Raw genomic sequence first — 22,235 nt, forward strand, 5'->3', positions numbered from 1 at the left:
TCAAAAAGCTCTTTATTTTTCTCATACTGCCTGTGCTGCAGCTCCTCTTTTCACCCTCTGTCTGAAACCAGAGCCCAGTCTGCTCTGATTGGTTAGCTGGCGGGCTCTGTTGTGGTCAAACAACCGCTTAGAGATGTCCTTTCCTTTAACCTATTAAGTACAAGCGTTAGCCAATAGAAGCGAAAGTGTTACATAATGATGTCACTATGTTTGGGAAGTAAACAAAGGAATCCAATGGAGGCGTTTCAGGCAGGAAAGGAACTACAGGAAAGGGAAAACCCCCAAAATTGTAATAATAGTTTCATTTCGGATTTAAGGAAGCATTTATATTCAAATCTTCGCAGGAAAACCCCCAAATATTATGCATAAATGCGGCACCAATTTTGCAGTATTGTTCATACAGGTTAGTAACTACTGTAACTACAAAACCTGAGGTTATTTTTTTAAACAGCAGGTAAATACACACTGAAAGGATTAAATGACTGTCTGAAATGCTGATGTGAAGAACATCAGACAGTCTGGGGGGAGACTCAATCAGTTTCTGAGTAATCACTGACACTCTTATCTGGGTTCCTTTAAAGGTGTTGGCATTTGAGAAAGGTTAACATTTCCATATGAAAAGAAGTCTTACAGTGCAGGTAAGAGAGAGGAAGGACTGGGGAATTAAAATAACTGGTCTTTAGAAAAAGTAAATTAGAACAAATGCAAGTCAAATTAAAAAATGTTTGGGTTGGTTTAGACGCACAAAGAGAACCGAAGATATAAAGTGTGTTAAAAATCTGTATGTGATATCATTGAAATGCCCTAAAGTACAGTTAAGTGGAAAACCTTTTGCTCCTCTGAAAGCCAGTTTATAAAGGCCCGTCTGTTCATCTTCTGCTCCTGATGCTCTTCTCTTTATTTACAGCTGGATATTCGACATGTTAAGATAGAGGACTAAACGGTGTATTTAAAGCAACTTAAAGTGATGACATCTGAATACATCTACTGCTGAAACCAAGTGTTAATACGCTGATAAAACACGGTCTTATAAAACGAAAACTTACGGTATAACCTGATACTAAATCATCCCACACATTACAATGATTTTTGTTCAACTAAAAATAATAAAGATCACATCAAATTGTTTACACACTGACTTTATTCTCAACAAAGCATTCATGTCACACAACAAAAGTAAACCGCTTATCTTGTCTCTAATTTCACAAATTCATATTGTCTTATTTAAAATATAAATCCTTTACCAAAAGAGTGCCTGCATAAATACAACAACATTAATAAAACCTTTTTCTATCTCTTCCTCACAGAGCCGCTTTTCTTGTCCGACTTTGACTTCTTCATATCCTTCTTTGTTTGGGACAGATTCTCGTAAAGCTCCTCCTTGTTTCTGAAAATGGAAGTACAAAAAGCTGATTAAGAGATTTCCTCTTTCCTGTGTATTTTACACCAGGCCAACATTGATTTGGCACAGCTTGGTTAGAAGTGATACTAAGACGCAGGGAGGTTAATGAAGGGCGCTGCTGCGATTTAAAAAGTCTATCGGACCATGAATCAATCACTCAAAGCTGGCAGGTACTATTCAGCTCCAACTGGGTCACAGTTTACAGTGCTCAGGCTGTTTAATTGACCTCCTAATTAGTTGTTTAGAAAACTACTCAGTTCATAAAAACACTCAGCTTGTTTACTTCGGTTGGCCATTAAAGAAGCACTTCACTGATTCTACACACAGTTCAGTTTACTCTTCTGTTGCTCCAGAGGGAACTTTCTAAAGTTGCAATAAAGAAGCTTGATTGCATATGTAGCAAGGTGCATGATGGGAATTGTAGGACCCTGCATTGTTTGGAATTTAAGGACAAATTAAAGCCTGGAAGTGAGGATATCTTAGACTCTGCCGCTTAGATTTCTATTATTCCGCTTTCTTCTTCATCTTTATGGAGGTGCAACAGTGATTAACTTGAGTGCCGCTTTGATGCACAACTGAGATTTGTTTTAGTTTCTCCCCTATCAAAGAACTGTCACAGTAGTCATAGTTGAAGTCCTTTTGTTGTCATTACTTCTTCATACAAACGTATAAAGAGGAAGAGCAAACAATACAGAGCATTCAGAGCCATAGTGTGATAGGCACACCAAACATGTATAACTCTTACTGGAGCTGAGAATAGCAAATAAAACTACCGGCTGCTTCTCTGCAGTTCATTACTTTTATATTTGCATTTACTTTGATTATTCTGCTATTTATTTTCCCCATGGTTTGCCACTTTCATTTAATGTCAGGGTTCCTATTTTATTTTTGCTTTTCATCTCTTTGTTGTAACACTGCTGCTATTTCCCTGCTGTGGGGCGAATAAGGATTTATGACTGTGATTGTCCAGCTGATGCCCAATTAGCCTGGACAGTTAGATGAAAGCAATCAATCACAGGGTTACGGCTGCTTTTGACCTCCACTGTCCATCAATGCTAATAGAAACATGCTGGAATTGACTGTTTTCATTGTTGTTGGATTCGTATGCCCAACCTTTATTGGTACACACGTTTCTTCCAATCCCTCTAGCATTTCTTTAGATATTTTATTGGATAGTAAACATTTAACCAACTCAACGCACTAATTAAAAAACAAACTTTAATGTGAACCCATGTACTAACTCTTGAGATATTTGTAGTTGTGTACCGACATACCACAGCTCTGAGGGCTCCTTGTTAAGAGCACCGTACTGGTACATACTGGTACTTTCAGACACTGTGGAAAAGCCTCTATAGGTCATATAATAATCAGATTTTACACAAAGGTTCACTTGTTAGCTGCATTATTTGCATTTACTGCCAGTAGTTTAGTTATTGAAACTACAATAGAGTATAATTTAATAAGGAAAAACATATTTTAAGTGACTCAAATGAATGCTTCATTAACATTGTTTTGCTGTCTAGTCATCAGGATAAAAAGGATTAAACGTAGGTGGAGTTTAGCTGCGTCTACAGTGTATCTTCCCTCCAAGGTTAAACTGTCTGCTGATATACGGCTGAATCTGTGTTTCTGCAAAGAAAGTAGGGCAGCAGTGTGAGGTTTAGAGGAGCAATGTGAATGTATTAAAGGCATCACATTCACAGACACACACTCACTTTGAGACCTTCCTGCTCGCTGGTTGGTGTTTGGTGAGTTGCAGATTTCCATACTCTGTCTCAGTTTCCTAGTGGAGAGACAGAAATTAGGATTACTCAAACACAGAGAGCACATGCAATGCTTTTTTAACTCTTTGTAGTTCGCTGTTTTCTGTCACTAGGTCAATGTTCATCTTTCACAAGCTCCTCTCTGATAACTTATCATTCTGCTGGCTTTAAACTACTCAGCCTTGGTGTTCAAATCAGCAGCCAAAAGTGCAAAGGCCTATTGACATAGGCTACATATCTGTGTTTTCCTTTCTTGGATCGAGTCCCTGTTTTCCCTGTATCAATCAATATTTCAGCAACATCAAACACTTATTCCTTTGTCCTTGCTTTCTATTTCCTGGATAGTGCTCACCATGGAGGCACAGTCTTTGGCTTTGGTAGTCTGAATATACTCAGACACAGCCAGGTAGATGAACTTGTACTGGGCCTCCGTCTGTACCATGCCTGAGCGCTGCTCTCGCACCATCTGGATGTATTTTGGGATGTCAAGATCACAGTCCAGACCTACAGAGAGATATTAAATTGTCAGGCGTAAGAAAAAGCAAACATGAACTGTGTATTTACATTGTTTTTACTCAATAGATTTATCTTTCACTAATGTTTTTGTATTTTGTAGGTGTTTTTACCTATATTGTCGATGGTCTCGATGATCATGTCGATCACCACAATCGTGCCTGTTCGACCAATTCCAGCACTGCACAAACACACAGACAAAAAACAAGTTAATACATCTTACCATCAATCAATCAATCAATCAATCAATCAATCAATCAATCAATCAATCAATCAATCAAGAATCAAGCTAACCATCCTTAACTCCACTAACAAAAAGAAAAGTCTGGAGCTATACTTGCTGCTCTGTCAGGCTGTACTACATACTAAATCCTAATGCCTGCGTGCTAGCACGCTAATGCTAACGCTAATGCTAAGAAATACTAATATAAACACATTTTATTTATGAATTAATGTGTTTTTTATGTACTCACATATACTTATACAAGCTACAACAATATACCATGCCAAGGTTTAGGAGTTTGTTTGTTTTATAGTATTTTAACAAGCTAATATTTGTTAATGGCACAGACGCAAGAACAGATGAGGCTGACTGGATTTAAAGGGACAGTTTGGATGTTTTTAGGAGGTACTCATACTTTTTAAATTCACCAGACTCCATCTACAAAAAGAATAATTGAACCTCACAGAACACTGGAGTTGCTGGTCTTTCTCTGCCTCAGAAACTTTGAAAGGGTTAGTTTGGATTCATCAAAGTTAGCTAAAAATTGTTTTGCAATTGTTGACTTGCATATCCTGTTTTTGATATAACAGTTTCAATTCTCGATGCTAGGAAAGCGATAACATTATTCTTAAAATAGCGTAGAGTTGAACTGAGAGGCAGGTAAAATACATTTTGCTGCTGCCCCAGTCCACAGCAGAACACTGCTCTGTTCCTGTGCTGATATTCACGTCTGTTTCTCCATACTGAGTCATGCCTACTGCCATCTATAGGTAAATCACTATGAATAAGTACCTCATACAACCCCACTTAAAAAAATCCAAACTATGGATTTAAAGCAGTCACATGTCAAAAGTGTTGTGGATTAGTTGTGTCAAGGTAAAGTATGTGACAGCTGTACAGCTTTGTGAAAATGCTAACATACCAAAATACTTAAATAGGGGTCATGTAATCATTTAAACAACGGGTTTATGGTGGCACAAGCCGCCTCAGTATCCGTCACATCACACGGGGAAAATTCCATAGGGATAAACTGTAAATTATGTCAAAACCTTTTGTCCAACTACTACTAATCTAAATCCTCAGAATATAATCATTTTAATCTTCTCTGAGGGCTATCAACTCACTGACGATTATGAAACCTGAGTTTTGTTAACTTAGTTCTGTGTCTTTCCAGCACATCAGACATCTGCAGTTTGACGATTTATGACCTCTCTGACACCTAGTGTGACCGGAGATGTGGCTACACTCACATCTGGGAAACACATGGGGATCTCCTGCAAAACCCTTACATGAAAAAAAGGCAGAGGTGGGACCAAGGCCTTTTGTTTCAATCCAAGGGGTTTTAAATCCCAGCACTTAAACTCTAGGCAAATCCCAATCCTACAGTAAGTCATAATGTGTCTCTGTCTGTTGTTGTCCAGATGCACGTTTTGCATGTCAGCCATTTTTATTTTGTTCACCAAGATTACTTTTTATTTATGAACGAAATAATCTTTAGTATATTTAGGCGCTAATCAACATTCTTAATGGTTCCAGTTGATTTGATGCTGCTGGATTGATTAAAGCAAGTTCTCTATTTTCTCCCCAGGTGTGTCGTACCTGCAGTGGATGATCATGGGTCCGGCATCGGGGTAGTCGGCCTGTTTGGAGTTCACCTGATTGAGGAAGCTGAGGACGCCGCCGGGTTCCTGAGGGACACCGTGATCCGGCCAGCTCATGTACTGGTAGTGCCAGATGGTGCGGGAAAGTTTCGGCTAGAAAAGAAAAACATTATGGGATTACAATGATAAAAAGTGGGTGAAGGTTTAAAACCAAAGAGGGTGTGGTGAGGTCCGAGGAGTTTGGAGGTTACCTTGTCCACAAGAGCGATCTCCAAAACTCTGATCTTGTAATCTGTAGCTTCTCTGTCTGAAGTCAAAGTCACCACGTACGGGCCGTACTCCTTAGAGGTCTGAGGGTCGGGCCAGTACGGCACACATTTATTCTGCACAAGAAAGTAAATGTCAGTATATCTCCAGGGAAGGTTTCTTTGTGTATTATTCTTAGCATTTTACATTTCAAGACATTATGTAAAACACTTGATACTGACCCGGCCTTTCTCGACCTCTCGTGTCGTCATGACGATCACCCTCGTTTTCACCTGCCACACCATCTGCCAGAAATCGTTGACGGTCGTTGCTAGGCAGCCCTGGGTGGCGATGTAAACTTTTTGTTCCACGCTCTCCAACAGTTTGTTCTGGGGGAAACAAAAACATAAAGAAGAGTTAAAAAAAAAAAAACAGCTTTTCTGAAGATTATCTATCACATCTCGAGAGACTTTTGGAAGACTTACTCTCACGTAGTTGGCGTTGATGTAATCTGATCCCACAACGTCAGGATCCGTGTCCTCCAGGATGACCCGGGTCTCGTTGACTTGGTTGAATGAAAAGAGCAATTGGTTAAAGTCAGCGCTACCGAAATGCCTCGTGAGATTTGGTTGATCAGGATAATTAAATGATTGAAACTCACAGGGAAGAATATTCTTGTATCTGTTTTTGCTCTTGTTTTCTGGCCTCTGACCTTCCTCTCGGCTCTTCTTCACCTTCGCCTCAAACTTTTGAAGAGCCTGGCGGGACAAAGAGACGACTGTGTTACACTTGTCTTAAATGATTACTAATGATGAACTGTATGTGTTGTATACTAATCGCTCACTGTTTGCCATTAGTATATAAGGAAGGAACATATATTACAGTATTCAATTAAAATCAATCAAACTATTCCTTTGCAACAACAGACAGAGTAAAATGTAAAGTATCCACACAGACACTTATGCAATTAATTGATCAGTTGTTTGTCAGAAACATGTTTAGAAATCTTAATTTTGAGGCTTTGTTGTACTTTATTTTAATGTCATACATCATTTACTAAACGTCTCTTAGGTTTGGACCACTGTAGGAAAAAATGCAGTAAGGATAAGCCTTTTTTTAAGCAATTTTTTCCCAATTAATGAGAAAAAGAAATCTAGTCAACAAAATTCTACATTAGTAAAGTAATCAACACCACCTGCAATTCATTAATAGTAAATAAGCTATAAAAGTAGCCTTTTCATATCATTTCATTCAGGTCTGTTATGTAGTGTTACTCTTCCTCTGCACTCTTTACTCAAATCCTGCTGAGACTTATTACACACCGCCACAAGAGGGTAGCATTGTACGTGTAGTCCTACACCGTCCCTGAAGTCAGGAAGTAACTGTTGACTTTATTCTGTCCATTTGTAATAACAAGTTCGATGTGGTATTAACTTTCCCCCACTTTTAGCATTGCTCTAGTTCGTGTACTACAGATAAAAGCCTCATAAGACACATAACTAACGCTGGCGTCAAATCTTACGTCAAACTCCTCCCAGAAGCCCGCCTTCATCTTCTCCCCTTCGCCCTCCTGCTGCTGCTGCGTCTGATCCAGCTGCTTCACCCTGTTGTCGATGTCTGCAGCGTTCACCCGGGTGGAGAGATACGGCTGCAGAGAGGGGACAGGGACAGAGATGTTCAGCCTCTTCCTTTCATTTTACATCACATTTTATTGTTCACATGGTTGTTTAAGGGTCCACTTTTGTGTCCATTTGTACAATGTGCTTTGTCAATACTGTCATGCCAATAAAGCTTCATGGAATTTGAATTTGAGAAAAAGAGTCCAAATAAACAGAGATTAAATCAATACCAATCATACTACTTTAATATGATTATTATTCTAGATGAATTTATTTGATTAAGTGTCATTGTTTTTATTTTTTATGATTATTTATCTTTATTTTTTGTATTTACACTTTTTAAAAATTAATTACCTGGGCTGTTTTTATATATTTTTTATGATTATTTATCTTTTTTTTATTTATTTATGCAACGTGAATCGTTTTTGGAATTACCTAAGCTTTTTTAAATGTATTTGTTATTATTATTTATCTGTTTTTTTAATGATTTTTGTTCACACAAAGAAAAATGCTTTCAAATTCAATGTACACAAAAAAAAATGGTGTTTTTATTTTTAACAAAGTGCATGTATGGTAATTATAATATTGCCCTACATCGACACATATAGACACATCGTTATGTATATTAATAGAAGTTCTAGTCTTAATTATATCGTTGATTTTTATCTTGATTATCATGTTTGTGGGCATTTTTAAAAACTCTACCACCCTGTGCAATGTGCTTTGGCAGTACTGTATAGCCAATAAAGCTTATTTGACTATAGTCTTTAGTGAGAGTAAAATCTTATGAATAAAACTCTTGTCTGAACTCCGAACACAACATCACCAGTAGGTCAAAAAGCTCTGAGTACCGTTTCCTATCTGTGGGCTGTGCTGCTAAAATAAATAACCCGTTTCATTTTCCCCTGTGACATGTTTTATCCTTTGGAAAATATGAACCTGTTTGAGATGCACCCAGTTCCCGGAGAGCTCCTCGATGCCTTTACATTTGTAAAACTCCACCAGGTCTGTGAGGGTGTCGAACATCTCCGAGCCTCCCACTGTGTACCTGTCGTTCTGCACACACAAACGGAAAATATGACTCATCAGTGAACACTCATATCTATATATGTGTTGATTTGTTTGGGACAGACGACAATAATAAACACCAGTCTAAAAAAAAAGGGATGTAAAAATGACAAAGATAGAAATGTGCTAATTAAGATCCACAGACTTTAGGCAGGAGGCAATAACAGATACACAACACTTATATAAATAAAGACTTCAATTGTTCTACATGTCAAGTTAAAAAATACTTTAAGCTATTATATGGATACTTAACGGGTTATGCCACCATTAAGGTTCAAAATAAAAGCAATAAGCCACAAAATATAAGCAAGGGGACTTCAGTAAAAGAAGAAAACCCACCGTTTGTGCTTTTTATCAAGATTGAACTGAAAATAATAGTAATAAAGAATAATATAATAGCTCCTAAGAGCGTTTTGTGACAGACTTTGAGCCAATACTTAAAATATTTAATATAATGTATTAATATTATATATAATATAACACACGTGTGTATCCTGATGTATTTGCTGACTCTTTAGAGCAGAGTACGGTTTGGAAACTGAGCTAATCTTCTCCACATGCTCATGAAAGGCCATTTGTGATCACTCAGCTAATCTCACAGTAATGTCCTGCACCCTGGCGCTGCACAGAAACAACGGCTCCCATTTAAATGACGTCTGAGCGGTGTTTCCTATGACGGGTAAAGATCAACTGAAAGCAAAGCCTCGATGCTGAGGGAAACTATCTATCAAAACGAGTTTCGGAGGACGGCTGCGTGACCTGCTTCTGTGAGCATCATTATCACACATTCACTAAGAGTAGCTGCTGAGAATCTTATATCACAACTCTTCATCGTTTCGTGTCCCTGAGGGAGCCCAAAGGTCTTCAACATCAGGCCATTTAAATATTCCCAAATTCCTCCCAAATAAAATTGAGAAGGCAGCTTTTATCCAACTTAGAGGCAAATGTGGTCGAGATGATTAAATGACAGCTGAAAACACATTTTTAATTAAATATTAAAAATATTTTCCCACTTTTTTATTGAATTATTATTCATCTTTTTATTTGTATTTATTTGAATTATTTAATAGTATTTTTTGTATTATTCTATCTTACTTCTGTTATTAGGTTTTCTATTTTGAATTATTTTATTGTACTCATTAATGTTGGCTTAATTCTGCTTAAATGATCTGTTGTATGTTGTCTCTTTGGTAATTTACCATCTTGGGATCTTATATATATTTACATAGTCTTTGTTTTTCTTGTGGTGTTTGACAAAGTAAAACTGGGCCTGACATTTATAACCAACAGAGAGGAAATATGAGAAAAAGTATTGTATTGCACAAGACAGGGGACAGGAGACTCTATACATTTCAGTGTGCACTACACAACTGTGGGAATACCCCGCAGTATTTCACATGATGTCTATTTGTTTCGGGGACTCTAAAACAAACTCTAGTTTCATGCACACGTTATCATGCATTGAACACACACACACACACACATGCTCACACACAGTGGTGGAATGTACTGTAACTGAGTACATTTAGTGCTGCTTTGTCATAGATGTACTGTACCTGAGTATTTCAGAATCAGAATGAGAATCCCTTTATTTGTCCCACAGAGGGGAAACTTAAATTTGCTACAGCAGCAACAGAGCCAAACACAGCTTTACAAAAGAAAATGTAAATTTAAAATAAAGAAATGATTAAGATAAAGAAAAACACAATTTACAAAATACACATCCTGTAAGGAGATACAGCAGCCAGGTAAATATGGCACAGTTATTGATAATGACCTTTATGTTTATATATTGCATATAAATTGTTATTGCACAACTAGTCAGTTTTGTTGTTGTATGTATGGGGGGGGTCTACCGGGGGCCATGCTGGTTGTACAGTCTGACGGCTGCAGGAAGGACGTAGCTGCGGTATCTCTCCGTGCCAAAATGTTTCCATGCCAATACCATACCACACACACACACACACACACACACAGAGGAGGACACACTCGTACCTGACACATGATCTTGATGTGGGCGACCCTCTTGGCTCCGTTTTTGCCCGTCTCCTCCGTCAGCACCGACAGGACGAAGTCTCCGGGTTTGGACAGAGACTCTCTCACCAGGAAGGTCCCCGGCTCGTCCCGCACCCACAGCAGCTTCTCCGCATTGGGCCCTGACAGGTGACCGTGGTACCACCTGACACACACACACACACACACACACTGAGGCTTAAAACTAATTTGTGGTGACCTGACCTGCAAAAAGTCCTCTTCTGTGTGGCCCAGATAGGTGACATTAAAGCATTTCATGAGATTCTGCTATATGTTGTTACAAAAATAATCTAATTGGGACCAACAAGTTAATGTGTAGACCCTTACTTGCATTCTGTATTCTTGCATACATTCCTTCCTACTTTTTAATTTAATAATAGCTTTTAATAATGTGCCTCTTTCTTACAGCTTCATTGCTCTAAGTGTGTTTATGACAGCACCGTAACACACTAAAGCAAACTCCTTGAATGTGTAAACCCTTGGAATTAATCAAGATTCTCATAATGATGTCTGAAGGAATACTTCACCTACAAAACGACTATCTGTAAATCAATAACCTACCCATTGTTAATTGCAATTCTTGGAGAAAACTCTGTTAATAAGGAATCCATAAAAACCTAAAACGCATTAAAGTTAGTTGGGGGCTGCCTTTTACTCAACTTGTGAAATACAACCATAGCCTGATTTATTCAGCCGTATGCTCGATTCTACTTCCCACAGCTCGTCCGTGCAGGCCCAGTGCATATTGAACAATAAGGTTAAAGAGACAGTGCATGCTTTTTTAAATTAGTTTAGCAAAAATACAGGCTAAATGAGATGTGTATATACTGTAGGGCACATGTTGTTTGAGAGATAGTGAAACATAATATAGTTTGAATCTTCTTTAATGCTGAACCCTTTCTACTGCAACTCATCAACACTGTTCTGCTGTCTTTGTCTTTCATGCACAAAGAAGTTTGATATATACCGGTTCATTTTGTAAGTAAAGTACTCCATTTTTCATCTCATTAAATGCATTTAAATGTCAACGACCTGCATGATATTTGGAGGTGTGTGAAAAGATGAATATAATGAAACACCAGGTGAATTACTGATGGACAACTGATCATTTTGTGGCTGAGGTATTCCTTTACGGTCGATATTTCGCACTAAAAAATCCCATAATCCAACATCAGCCTCCTACTTACAGTATGAGAGCAGAGAACGGTTGAAGGTTTGTTTGTGAATAACATGCATGTATAAGTGTCTATTCAGGGCTAAGCGGTTGTCAGACTCTCACTGATGTGGTGCAGGACTCTCTGTCTCTCTACACACTGAGCAGAAATAGAAAGCCGCAGCAGAATCAGGGGATTCTGTCGCATACATGCAGTTAAAAATGGCAAGTACACATGTTACTATTACAGGCAGCCATATTTCTGTCCACCGAAGTACTCTGCGTGTGTGTGTGTGTGTGTGTGTGTGTGTGTGTGTGTGTGTGTGTGTGTGTGTGTGTGTGTGTGTGTGTGTGTGTGTGTGTGTGTGTGTGTGTGTGTGCAATAGTGAAGGCTCACTCAGTCAGGTTGGGCTGTGACTTAAATTTAGGCACCGTTTTCGATTTCTTCTTCTAAACTTCCTGTTTCGCGGTTGGAAAATTTTCTGATGACAGATTTGGTGGCTGAAGAGGACAAAGTATTTATAGCCTTTGCACATACTAACACACACACACACGCACACACACACACACACACACACACACGCACACACACCATCCCTTCAATGCAACAACTACACAAACCCCCAGCTCTCTTTTTGCCTTTTTGCACATATTTTTAAGGATTCGTTTACTTCTAAAATCACTGTTTATGTTTTTTACAGAAGCACCTCATGGTAATTATCTACCACAGGCTGCAGATCAAAAAGCAACAAAAAAAAGTTCTGTCCGTGCAGTTTTGCAGAAGATAAAGAACAGCTTGTGCAAGGGAATCATGTATTGAATAGTTTAAAAAGAAAAGGCGACAATTAAACTATGCACATGCGAGATTAACGCGCAATCGTCAACGAGCAATAACTGTGATTAAAGTCATCAAGCTAATTGATCCTCTCTTGTGAAAGGAGATACGCCTTCAGATACGTGACGCCAAACTTAAATGCTGACCTGCTTCTGTGTGTGTGTGTGTGCGTGTGTGTGTGTGTGTGTGTGTGTGTGTGTGTGTGTGTGTGTGTGTGTGTGTGTGTGTGTGTGTGTGTGTGTGTGTGTTCTTGCTTTAAGATGAGAGACTAAGATTGTGTGCGATGAGGAAGAGGCAACCAGCGAGTGAGCAAGAACTCGATGGAGTGTGCAATAAGAGGAAGACGCGCCGGGTCTGGCCACTGCTTTCAAAAGTGTCAAAACTTAAAGTTTCCAACCGCAGAAACAAAAGGGAAGTTAGACAACTGACAGAGAGAGAAGGACGAGGGGGGGCAGAGCCTCCAGCAAAGGTGAAGTACACAGTCACACACACACATGCACACACACACACACACACACACACACACACACACACACACAATCACACGATAGAAAGTCCTCCTTGACTCATAAAAGGACTTCATCTCGATCACTTCTAGGTGGACATTAACCTGCTTTAAGCCGTTGCACAATGTTTCTAGCTTACAGAAAAGAGTCTATTAATAATCAAACTTCTGCAGGGAATTTAAATATGCAATGTGAGCTAATTAGAATAAAAACACAAGTATAAATGGGGGTTTTTAAACTGCATCTAACAAACAGATTGAGATTTGTTATCGTGTTCACAGAAACAGCCCGGAGAAGACCTTTGGTGTGGTCGACAGGCGTTATAAAATATCTGTGAAGATAATCTAGTGACTATATTTAGTTTACAAGTTAATCATAGCTAATATTTATGTCAAAATATACTTTTAAGAAGAGGTTGTTTTTTATTCTGTGTATTTGTTGAGTTAATAGCTGCTTGTTGTTATTATTTTCTGAAGGAGTTTAATGAATGAGATGATCCAAAGTGTCTCTAGAACTCTTCGAACAATCAACAAATCTGCACATAATATAAATACAAGAATCATCCTAACCAAAGGATGGGCTTTTCTCCTGTTGAAATCTCATTCTGTGAAACAACCAGTGCATTCAAACACAATGATCACTCTGGAAATGCTTCAAGTGTAAGAATAAAACAGCTACTTCACTTTATGTGGAAGTGCTCTTCTGTGTCCTTTTTTCAGAAACTTAAATATAACGTTTTGGCAAGTGGTTGCATCATCTATTTCCAGAAACGCGCCATCTGTGTCTATTAGGAAACAGGTCATAAAGGTTTCAACTAAACATTAATTTGGATTTTATGGCTTGTTTTCCATCACTGTAGGAGTCAGAGTTCAGTAAAGGAAAAGGAGTATTAATTATCGAGGGAATTCCATTAGAGCTTTGGCTGTTTTTGCATAAAGAACGATAGGAAGTAAATATCCTTGAATTGAAAATGCCCCGCTCCTTTTCGGTCATGTTCATGTTATATTGAAGGTCTGACTTTATGAGTAGTTACTGATTTGATGTGTTTAGGTTTGTCCTGTTATCTAGTCCTCTATAGTCTTATTCTTGTGTTACATTAATGTCGTTATGTGTGGGAAAGTAAGAAGTACTTTTCTTTTAAATGTTTGTAATTTCACAGATTTTGGATTTTTCAGAGAGGGTGAAAACACATTTCATTTAACTTATCAAACACTAATCCTCCTCGCACGCCGAGTATTTAAACTGGTCTATAGGAGATATCTGATCAAAAACATCCTGACGTATACAAATCTTTCCGTCCTGAATGCAGCAGAGTAAAGCTTTAAAGTCAAACAAAACGCACAACTGTACTTAAACTAATTCTCTGATCCAGTCTTGAAAGCTGTGAGCTCTCGGGGTGTGGGTGTTTGTTTTCACCGACACATAGAGTGACAAACATGCTATTATTACTCCTAAAATGTATTTTCTACAAGCTTCTGATAAAACACTGATGAAAGTATGAAACCCAGTGGAACAGCGAGGTACAAATGACACTTACTATCCGCAGTAAATAATCAAGGAGAGCTCGTCAAAGTTTAATTAAACACTGAACTAAAGTGTAGGTGGACGCAGCTGGGTGGGTGTGTGTGTGTGTGTGTGTGTGTGTGTGTGTGTGTGCATGTGAAACAGTAAACTAAAGGGAGAATAGAGAAGTAAATTCACTCAAGTTCTTAAGTACAATTTAGAGGTACTTGTACTTAATATTTTCATTTCATCCTCCTTTATTCTTTTATTCCACAACATTTTGGAGGCCAATATTTTACAGCTTTATTTAATCGCAGCTTTATAGATGTAGATTAAAGCGTATACAAACATAAACTAATGAATACACTATGTAGTAGTTTATGAGTTAGGTTAGGTAAGACTTCTTTTTACACTTAACCATTGTTACTTTAGCTTAAGTAAAACATCTGAGTACTTCTTCCCCCTCTGCTCATTAGCCGTAGCTAGTTAGTGAACGGCTAAATGTGACAATTAAAAATGGTACCTTATGTTGGCACAAGAATAAAAATGAGGTGATCATTAAATGTGTTGCTAGCTTTGAATTTCCTGAAAATCTATTTGATCTTTTAAACAACTTTTTTACAACTTATGCACCAAAGCAAACTGCTGGTAGGTCTAAACGTACCTGGCTGGATTTTGCTTCTGATGGTTTCTATACTTTTTAAAAGATCTGCATAATTCCTCCACCACTAACAGGGGGAGGGGGTTTATCAGGCAGCAGTGTGAGAGTGGACTCACCTCTCTGTGGTGGGGTCGGAACAGTTCAGGGGGTATTTGAGCTCGATGACGGTGCCGTCCTTGTCCTGCAGGATGCCATTCTCCTGTGTGTAATACTCCACCAGCTCGGACAGGGTGGCGAACTTCTCCCCGCCGTACAGGTCGTAGAAATCCCCCGTGTTCTGGATCCGGATGTGGGTCACCTGCTCGCCCACCCTGAGCAGGAAAAACAGAAGGAAATAAACTAAAACTTACCATATTTAGAGGTCAAACTCGCAGTCAGATTTCACCAACGTTTACATTTCCCTGGATTAAAAACGTCCTGATGACAGTAAAAGAAAACGTCTCCATCAGAGGAAGGATAATTTAAACTGCACTCAAACATTTCTTCAAGGATCATTTGCTCTTTAAACCAAAATCACACGGCATCCTTAAATTAATATGTGATTACTGCAGATGATCCTGCTGTAAACGTGCCTTAAAGTCAGGAATAAAGCAGCTTCATCTGTATAGTTCAGAGTCCGTGTCCTCTATCATCATAAATGAGATACTGCTGTGATGCCGGCCTAATAAGGATCATTTTCATGTGGAGTTACCGCTGATCTGAGGTAACACCAGGAAGAAGAGTATTCATGTTTATGGTTTACTATACTAAGATTTTAGATAACCCAGCTGACTAAAATCAAAGGTAAATATCTGCAAACCTGGAAGACGCATCATTATTTTGTATGTATTATTGAGCATAAACAGTGTCAAATATACACAGATGAAGGCAGCACCACAAAGCCTTTTTTAATCTGACTTCTTTGTGAATCTTTGCTCCAATCCCCTGCCTTAAAACAGGTTAACGGGGAAAATACATATTACAGGGAAAAAACAATGTATTTATTCTGCTTAAAGATTCCATTTTATATTATGCTTTTGCCACTGGGACGTAAGATGAAGAGACAATACACCTTAAACATGTTCAGAATAGACTGGTTAAAGCGGGTAGCAAATGCAGCTTTTTAATTAAAAAAGCAACATGTTTTTTATCAGGGAGATCAATGTGCAGCATGAAGAAGCGAGCCTCATCTTTATTCCTTACAAAAATAAGTAAATAGGCTCAAATAGATGTTTTCTGAAACAGTTTTATTTCTGTCTTTCATTTCGAAAATCAACCAAATCTTAGAGCTAGATAAACATCATGTAAAAGTGCAAAGATAGATTTAATTTCACCCCAACAAAGTGCAGAGGAAAGTTTGACACCCGTCACACTGATTAACAGCGTTCACAAGTCCAGTGCATTGTACAACGAATGTGTAATAAACTGCATTTAAAAAGCAGCAGATGAATTAGGGAAGTAAATAAATGAGCAGCAAAGCTAAAGCTCCATGTGCTGCGTCCATCCATCAGGTTTTATTTTTCAGATTTTCTTCTGTTTTATGTGCTTTAAAGGTTAAGTAGATGAGCCATGAGGTGCGCTTACGGTACATGAAATGAAGTAGTGTTTAATTTCCTCTGTGAAGAGATATCTGTGGTGTTTTTTCAGGCTTTATTACCTGACAGAGAGGGAGAAATCCCCGGCGATTTTCTTGCTGGGTCGAGCCAGAAAGCTGCCGTGAATCCCCCGAGTCTTCAGCATCTCCTCGGCCTGCAGGCCTGTGATGTCTCTGTGGAACCACCTGCAGCCACGCACATGTACACGGTGAAAATACACTCAGTGGGAGTATACATACTGCAGCCAGTACACAGAGAGACAACAAAGAGGCATTTAGGCGCATTAACCTCCACGTAATTACTTTCCCACTACAGAGAGGAACCCAATAGGTAAGAGTAACTTTATTAAGGTCTCGTAAATTGAAAATGCCGCTTCATCTTTCCATGTGTCACTTAAATGTAAAGATACACACATCACTTTTGTGTCTGGTAACTTTTTAAAGCAACTGTCCTTTTTTAGGTTATTTTTTTAAATGAAATGATTAGTTGTTTAAGTCATAATTTCAAGTCCCATTTTCCTATTACGGTCATCATTATTCATCACGAGCCCTGATTTAATTCACTTTCAATCCCCAAAACATCTTTACACATATATAAACACATTATCTCAACAACTGGTGCAATGGAAGCCAGTTTTCAGACTAAAATACCACAAAATTACTTTAACCAAATAGCCTTTTCAAAATGTAGCTGAATGTAGCAGGATTGCATCAGTTCAGTTGAATTGTCTGTTTTATCATTTCCTGGATCTTTGCGGTTGGAAAAAGTGTGTGTTGGTCAGACATAGCTCACAGCAAACACATGTTTTTTTTAAGAAGCGCCTTTCTAAGGTTCTACTGTAACCAAAAAATATGCAAATGTTTAAAAGACTTTGGGTATCTGTTGTTGTGATAGCTCTCCTGCAACCAAGCATGGAGCTTTCAAAGTTATTTGCTGAATACTTCACAGTTGCAGGATTAAAATGCACAAAATAAAGCTTTAAAAGCTGCAGAATACACCTTTTAACTGTTGTAATGCACATTTAGATTGTGTTTGCACTTAAATACATGTTTCCCCTCTGAAAAAATAGGTGTTAAACAACAAATGTGTCAAGAAATAAGGGTTAATTGATAGTCACAGAAGGAAAATATGATACACTCTAAGTAAAAGGGAACTCTTTAAAAGCTCGCATGTTAAGGGTACAAACAGTGTGCTTCTTACTCAACCTCTGGGCTAACTCATCCTTTATGACACATTTTCTTTACGCAAACAGACACAGAAATCACATGATAGAGGAACAGAGCAGGACAGCTGAGGAAAGAGAGAGAAGAAGGAATGGAAACAGAGAAGTTGTCATCGTGCTTGTACAAAACACAACCGACTAAAACCAGCATTTCATCGTCCGGCGGAGGGCGGCGGGGGGGGGTAGACTCACCGAACCATGATGCTTTTTCTCTTCTTCTGGGACCAAAGACAAGGAGAGAGTCACTTGTACCTGCACATGTGCACAGTATATATTTAGATTTATAAAAGAGAAACACCCAGTTCCTCAATACTTCCTCTCTTTACACGCTAAGCAAGTTCATTCTCATGCTTTTGCTATTCAGAATAAAACATAGAAACAACTCCATCTCTTTGTATCACTCCAAATCTACAAAACATGCCTCCAATTTACTGCCCTCTCCTCCTTTTCTTCTACGCTTCCCTCCACCCAAACCCCATCCTCACTGCATCCCGATAGGAAAGCAGGTGAAACACTTACTCTTCTCAGCGTCCTCTGAACACTACTGACACTCTCCGAGACGCTCGCTCTGCAGTCGTCTCTCGGACCCTCCTCTTTCTGTGTCGTTTCTCTCTGTCTCTCTCTCTCTCTCTCTCTCGCTCTCCCCTCTTCTTTCCTTCTTACATCTCCTTTCACAAAACAGTGAAAGCAAGACAGGAACCAAAATAGCTGACAGGCCGGAATCCCACCAACAGATACAGACGCCTTTTCTTTTTTTTTAGAGACGACCACAATAAAAAGTCATATTTAGGAGCAAAGTGAAACTGGTGGAAATGACTTTGTTTTCTCAATAAAAAAACCCAAAAGGAACGTTCAACCTTCTCCACTCAGCAGTGAATCATGAGCCAAAGTCCAGTAATTCCACTTTTGTTGCAGGAAAAATCCAACAAAATGTCAAACTTGAGCTTATCGTGCCACCGTTTGTCTCTCAGCCAGACATTAGTAAAGCTTTTCCTCTCCGCCTGCCCACCTGCCTGTCTCTCTGCTACCACCGTTGCTTTTTGTTCTTTACTTCCAGGTGTGTGTGTGTGTGTGTGTGTGTGTGTGTGTGTGTGTGTGTGTGTGTGTGTGTAAGAGAGCATAACACACAAAGGTCACAGTCACAGAGCACTTCCTTATTTGCAGTTTAACCTTCCCCCTCTTTATATACCATATCAGTGTGTGTGTGTGTGTGTGTGTGTGTGTGTGTGTGTGTGTGTGTGTGTGTGTGTGTGTGTGTGTGTGTGTGTGTGTGTGTGTGTGTGTGTGTGTGTGTGTGTGTGTGTGTGTGTATTCAGCTGGTAAACCTTTTGCAACTGTGAGATTGTGTCATTATTAAATGACTGTAAGTGCAAAAATGAAACTGAAGACTCCCTAAATAAAAATGGGTTTTATGATGTGTCTATAATGAGATATTTAAAGGCATGCAGAGGCTTGTGAGAGACAGTCGTTTCCCCATAATGCAACACACCGTCAGGGAGGTTTGTTTAATGTCACAAACACATGAAGTAACATTTAGCACCGTGTGGAACAAACAGAGACATTTAACTTGCAAATCATGCTGACCTACAACAGGTTTAAAAAGGGCAGTGTCATTTTTTTCCATCAGGACAAACAGCCACTAGACTTTACCCTGTGTTGTTAATAGTGTCGGGTGCAAACGTGCAAGAGAAAGTTGAACAAAAAACGCATAAAGCTGGAAACTGCACCGTGTTTGAGCAAGAGTAAAAGGCTAAAAATGAGTGTAAGAACACAAAATGTACTGCAAACCACACACACACACACACACACACACACACACACACACACACACACACACACACACACACACAGTACTGCAGGTGTTGTTAGTCGTGGTTAGCTCATTATAACAGTTTTGTAGCAAACAACACACACGCTTTGTTTTCTCACAGCCTCTACAATAGCGATGTTTCCTAGATTTGCTCACTTTCTTTATTGTTGTAACACACATGACTGTCGCAATGCATCAGTGTGTGTGTGTGTGTGTGTGTGTGTGTGTGTGTGTGTGTACACATGATGTTCTGTACCGTCCTCTGACTAAACCTCAGAATAATAGAGTAACAGGTCTGAAATAGTCAGTCATCGTCTTTGTTAGTCCTGCTTTTAACATTTAAATCATTTCCTTCTTCTCTTTGTTTTAATGTCTCTGTAATTGAAATATTTGCAATTAAAATCAACCTTTTTATTTATTAAACAACATTTTTCCAGATCTTTTTTTTGATCACTGTCGTTTGTCCGACGCACAATTTTATTCCCTGTCAAAAACCTTTCCATGATAATCCCTTAAAGGGTATTAAAGCACAGGCGGCCAACTGTGTTAGTCTTTGAAATCCCTTTTAGAAACTATCTTTGTGACTTTATATAAACTCCTTTTTGTTTGTTTTATTACGTGGATTTGGTTTCCAGGTTTTAGTTTATTTTCTTTCCTTTGAGTTGTGTTTATTTTATTTGGAAAGCACTTTATAGCTGTGAAAGCTGCCATATAAATAACGTTTATTGTATTTTATTATTGATATTGTGGGTACCGTTGCATGGTTTGGAGAGGTTTTGGCTCAGTGTGTTCTGACCGGTCTTTGGATCAATCCCCAATGCAGTCCTCAGACACTTCAGTATTGAGTGTATGTAAGTCGCTTTGGGTAAAAGCATCTAACAAGTGACATAGATCGGAGGATGAAACCCTCTTTATTGTCACATACATGCACACAGCAATGGGGAGGGGGGATTGGAGATGTCTGGTGCCTTGCTCAAGGGCACCACAGCAGGGCCCAGGAGGTGACCTGGGACCAAGTAGCAGTCCACTTTCCATATTTCAAGTCAGTTTGGTCAAACCCTACGATTCCCAGTCCAAGCCCCTACTGACTGAGCCACTGCTGGACATGTAACGTAATATAAAGTACGGAGAACAACACTGATTGATCAGATAAGACCAAAAACGAACATTCACTTTTGTTTTTTCCTCAGAAAATGAAGTATATTAAATCCATATTATTTACTCCTAGACTTTATTAGATTTTTTTCAAAGTTTTATCCATTAGGTTTTATTTTATTTTTCATTTAGGATTCATTTTAAAAATTTAAAAATGTTCAGAAATCTTAAATCTGCATCAAAATATGTATTAAAACACACATACCAATAAAGTACCACTGGTGTTAATAGAGAAACACAAGTCAAAAAACGACCAAAAAAATCAACAAAGACTGCAGAAAAGGGTGGGAAAAGTAGAAATAGAAGACAGAGGAAGTATAGCCGTAGCAAATACAGTGAGAAAATAACAAATACACTCACCTAAAAGACATTCTCAGGACTCTTGCAGCACGGACTGTGTTTGCTGCGACAGGAAGTGATGGGTTGGATCCAGGCTCTCCTCTGTGTACTTCTCTATGATGAGTGTGTCTCTCCTTACAAACACAGTAAAACTGACACACACACACACACACACACACAGTCGGGTTGCACTCAGTTTCTGTGTTCACTGTTTAGACTCCAACTCTCTCTCATGATAAGAAATCAGGCTCAGTTAATCCTACCGCCCTGTCATTTACTCTAATTGTCTTAACTTCCTAAACTGTCTACAAGAAAAAATGTGCCGTTCCTGTGTCCCGCTCTTCCTCTTTTATATGCTCTCCTGCTCTTCCTGCACATCGACATTTGACTCCATGTAAATTCCCGCTCGTCCTTCGAGGTTTGCATGCAAAGCGTGTCAGGATGTTTCTGCTCGTCAGTCGTTCTGTTGCTCGTTCCTAGACTGGAATCAGGGTTCACATGCTGAGTTCTGACGTGGGCGAGGGTGACAAACTGAACAGGAAAAACATGGAAACAGGAAACAAGTCAAAAATAGTTGGATGGGTATGAAAAGTCCAGCTCTTACTCCAGTTACAGGAGACATTAAACGGATACTTTAACCTTTAAAAAGATCCTTTGTTTAGCGATTTCTCACCTTATATTACCGGGAGTTTTACAGGAGAAGTTAGTTTTTCTGGCATGCCTCCTCGTTATACGAAGAATACAGAAACATAGTCAAGTTTTGGAGACTTGAAGTCTACAAGTGAGGCGTTTGAAGACAGAAAGAAGATATAGAACATGCATCTCACACAATGTTTGCAGGGTAATGTGGTTTAATTTGACCAGTTGTTTCCTCACTACTTCCTAAACACGTGCATGTTCATTAACTATAGCTTTTGCTAAGCAGGGATCACCTTTTACTTCAATTCATCAAGACTTTTCCCAGTATTTTGCACCAAATTTAATGACACTGAGTTCAATAGTATTTTA

The 22,235-nt window shown here is 38.8% G+C and overlaps 1 protein-coding gene across 4 annotated transcripts; it reads right to left on the reverse strand.

Moving 5' to 3' along the window:
- Window positions 1-1,123: 1,123 nt before the first annotated feature.
- On the reverse strand, window positions 1,124-21,474 carry ptpn6 (protein tyrosine phosphatase non-receptor type 6). Of its 4 annotated transcripts, none has more exons than XM_063878308.1 (15): window positions 21,249-21,464; window positions 16,764-16,886; window positions 15,244-15,438; window positions 10,431-10,614; window positions 8,307-8,423; window positions 7,271-7,396; window positions 6,410-6,506; window positions 6,234-6,313; window positions 5,991-6,137; window positions 5,754-5,885; window positions 5,501-5,655; window positions 3,792-3,859; window positions 3,518-3,669; window positions 3,118-3,185; window positions 1,124-1,387 (listed from the first exon to the last, which is right to left on the reverse strand). In XM_063878308.1, the coding sequence occupies exons 1-15, from the start codon at window positions 21,257-21,259 to the stop codon at window positions 1,291-1,293; spliced, it is 1,752 nt and encodes a 583-aa protein (XP_063734378.1). In that variant the 5' UTR covers window positions 21,260-21,464; the 3' UTR covers window positions 1,124-1,290. The 4 variants fall into 4 exon arrangements, with proteins under 4 accessions (XP_063734378.1, XP_063734377.1, XP_063734374.1 ...); XM_063878307.1 differs by lacking the exon at window positions 21,249-21,464 and adding exons at window positions 18,116-18,141; window positions 18,443-18,949 and having other exon boundaries at window positions 5,991-6,313; XM_063878304.1 differs by lacking the exon at window positions 21,249-21,464 and adding exons at window positions 18,116-18,175; window positions 18,443-18,949 and having other exon boundaries at window positions 5,991-6,313.
- Between the last annotated feature and the right edge of the window lie 761 nt (window positions 21,475-22,235).

Source organism: Eleginops maclovinus, chromosome 3 (assembly GCF_036324505.1).
Source record: "Eleginops maclovinus isolate JMC-PN-2008 ecotype Puerto Natales chromosome 3, JC_Emac_rtc_rv5, whole genome shotgun sequence".
Taxonomy (NCBI): Eukaryota; Metazoa; Chordata; class Actinopteri; order Perciformes; family Eleginopidae; genus Eleginops; species Eleginops maclovinus.

What these genes read in the sequence shown, in the direction of transcription:
- ptpn6 (XM_063878303.1), bottom strand. An exon ending in TCCGACCCCACCACAGAGAG is followed by an intron (nt 10,615 to 15,243) that starts GTGAGTCCACTC and finishes TGTGTGTGTCAG; the next exon opens with GTGGTACCACGGTCACCTGT. An exon ending in CCCATGATCATCCACTGCAG is followed by an intron (nt 3,860 to 5,500) that starts GTACGACACACC and finishes GTGTTTGTGCAG; the next exon opens with TGCTGGAATTGGTCGAACAG.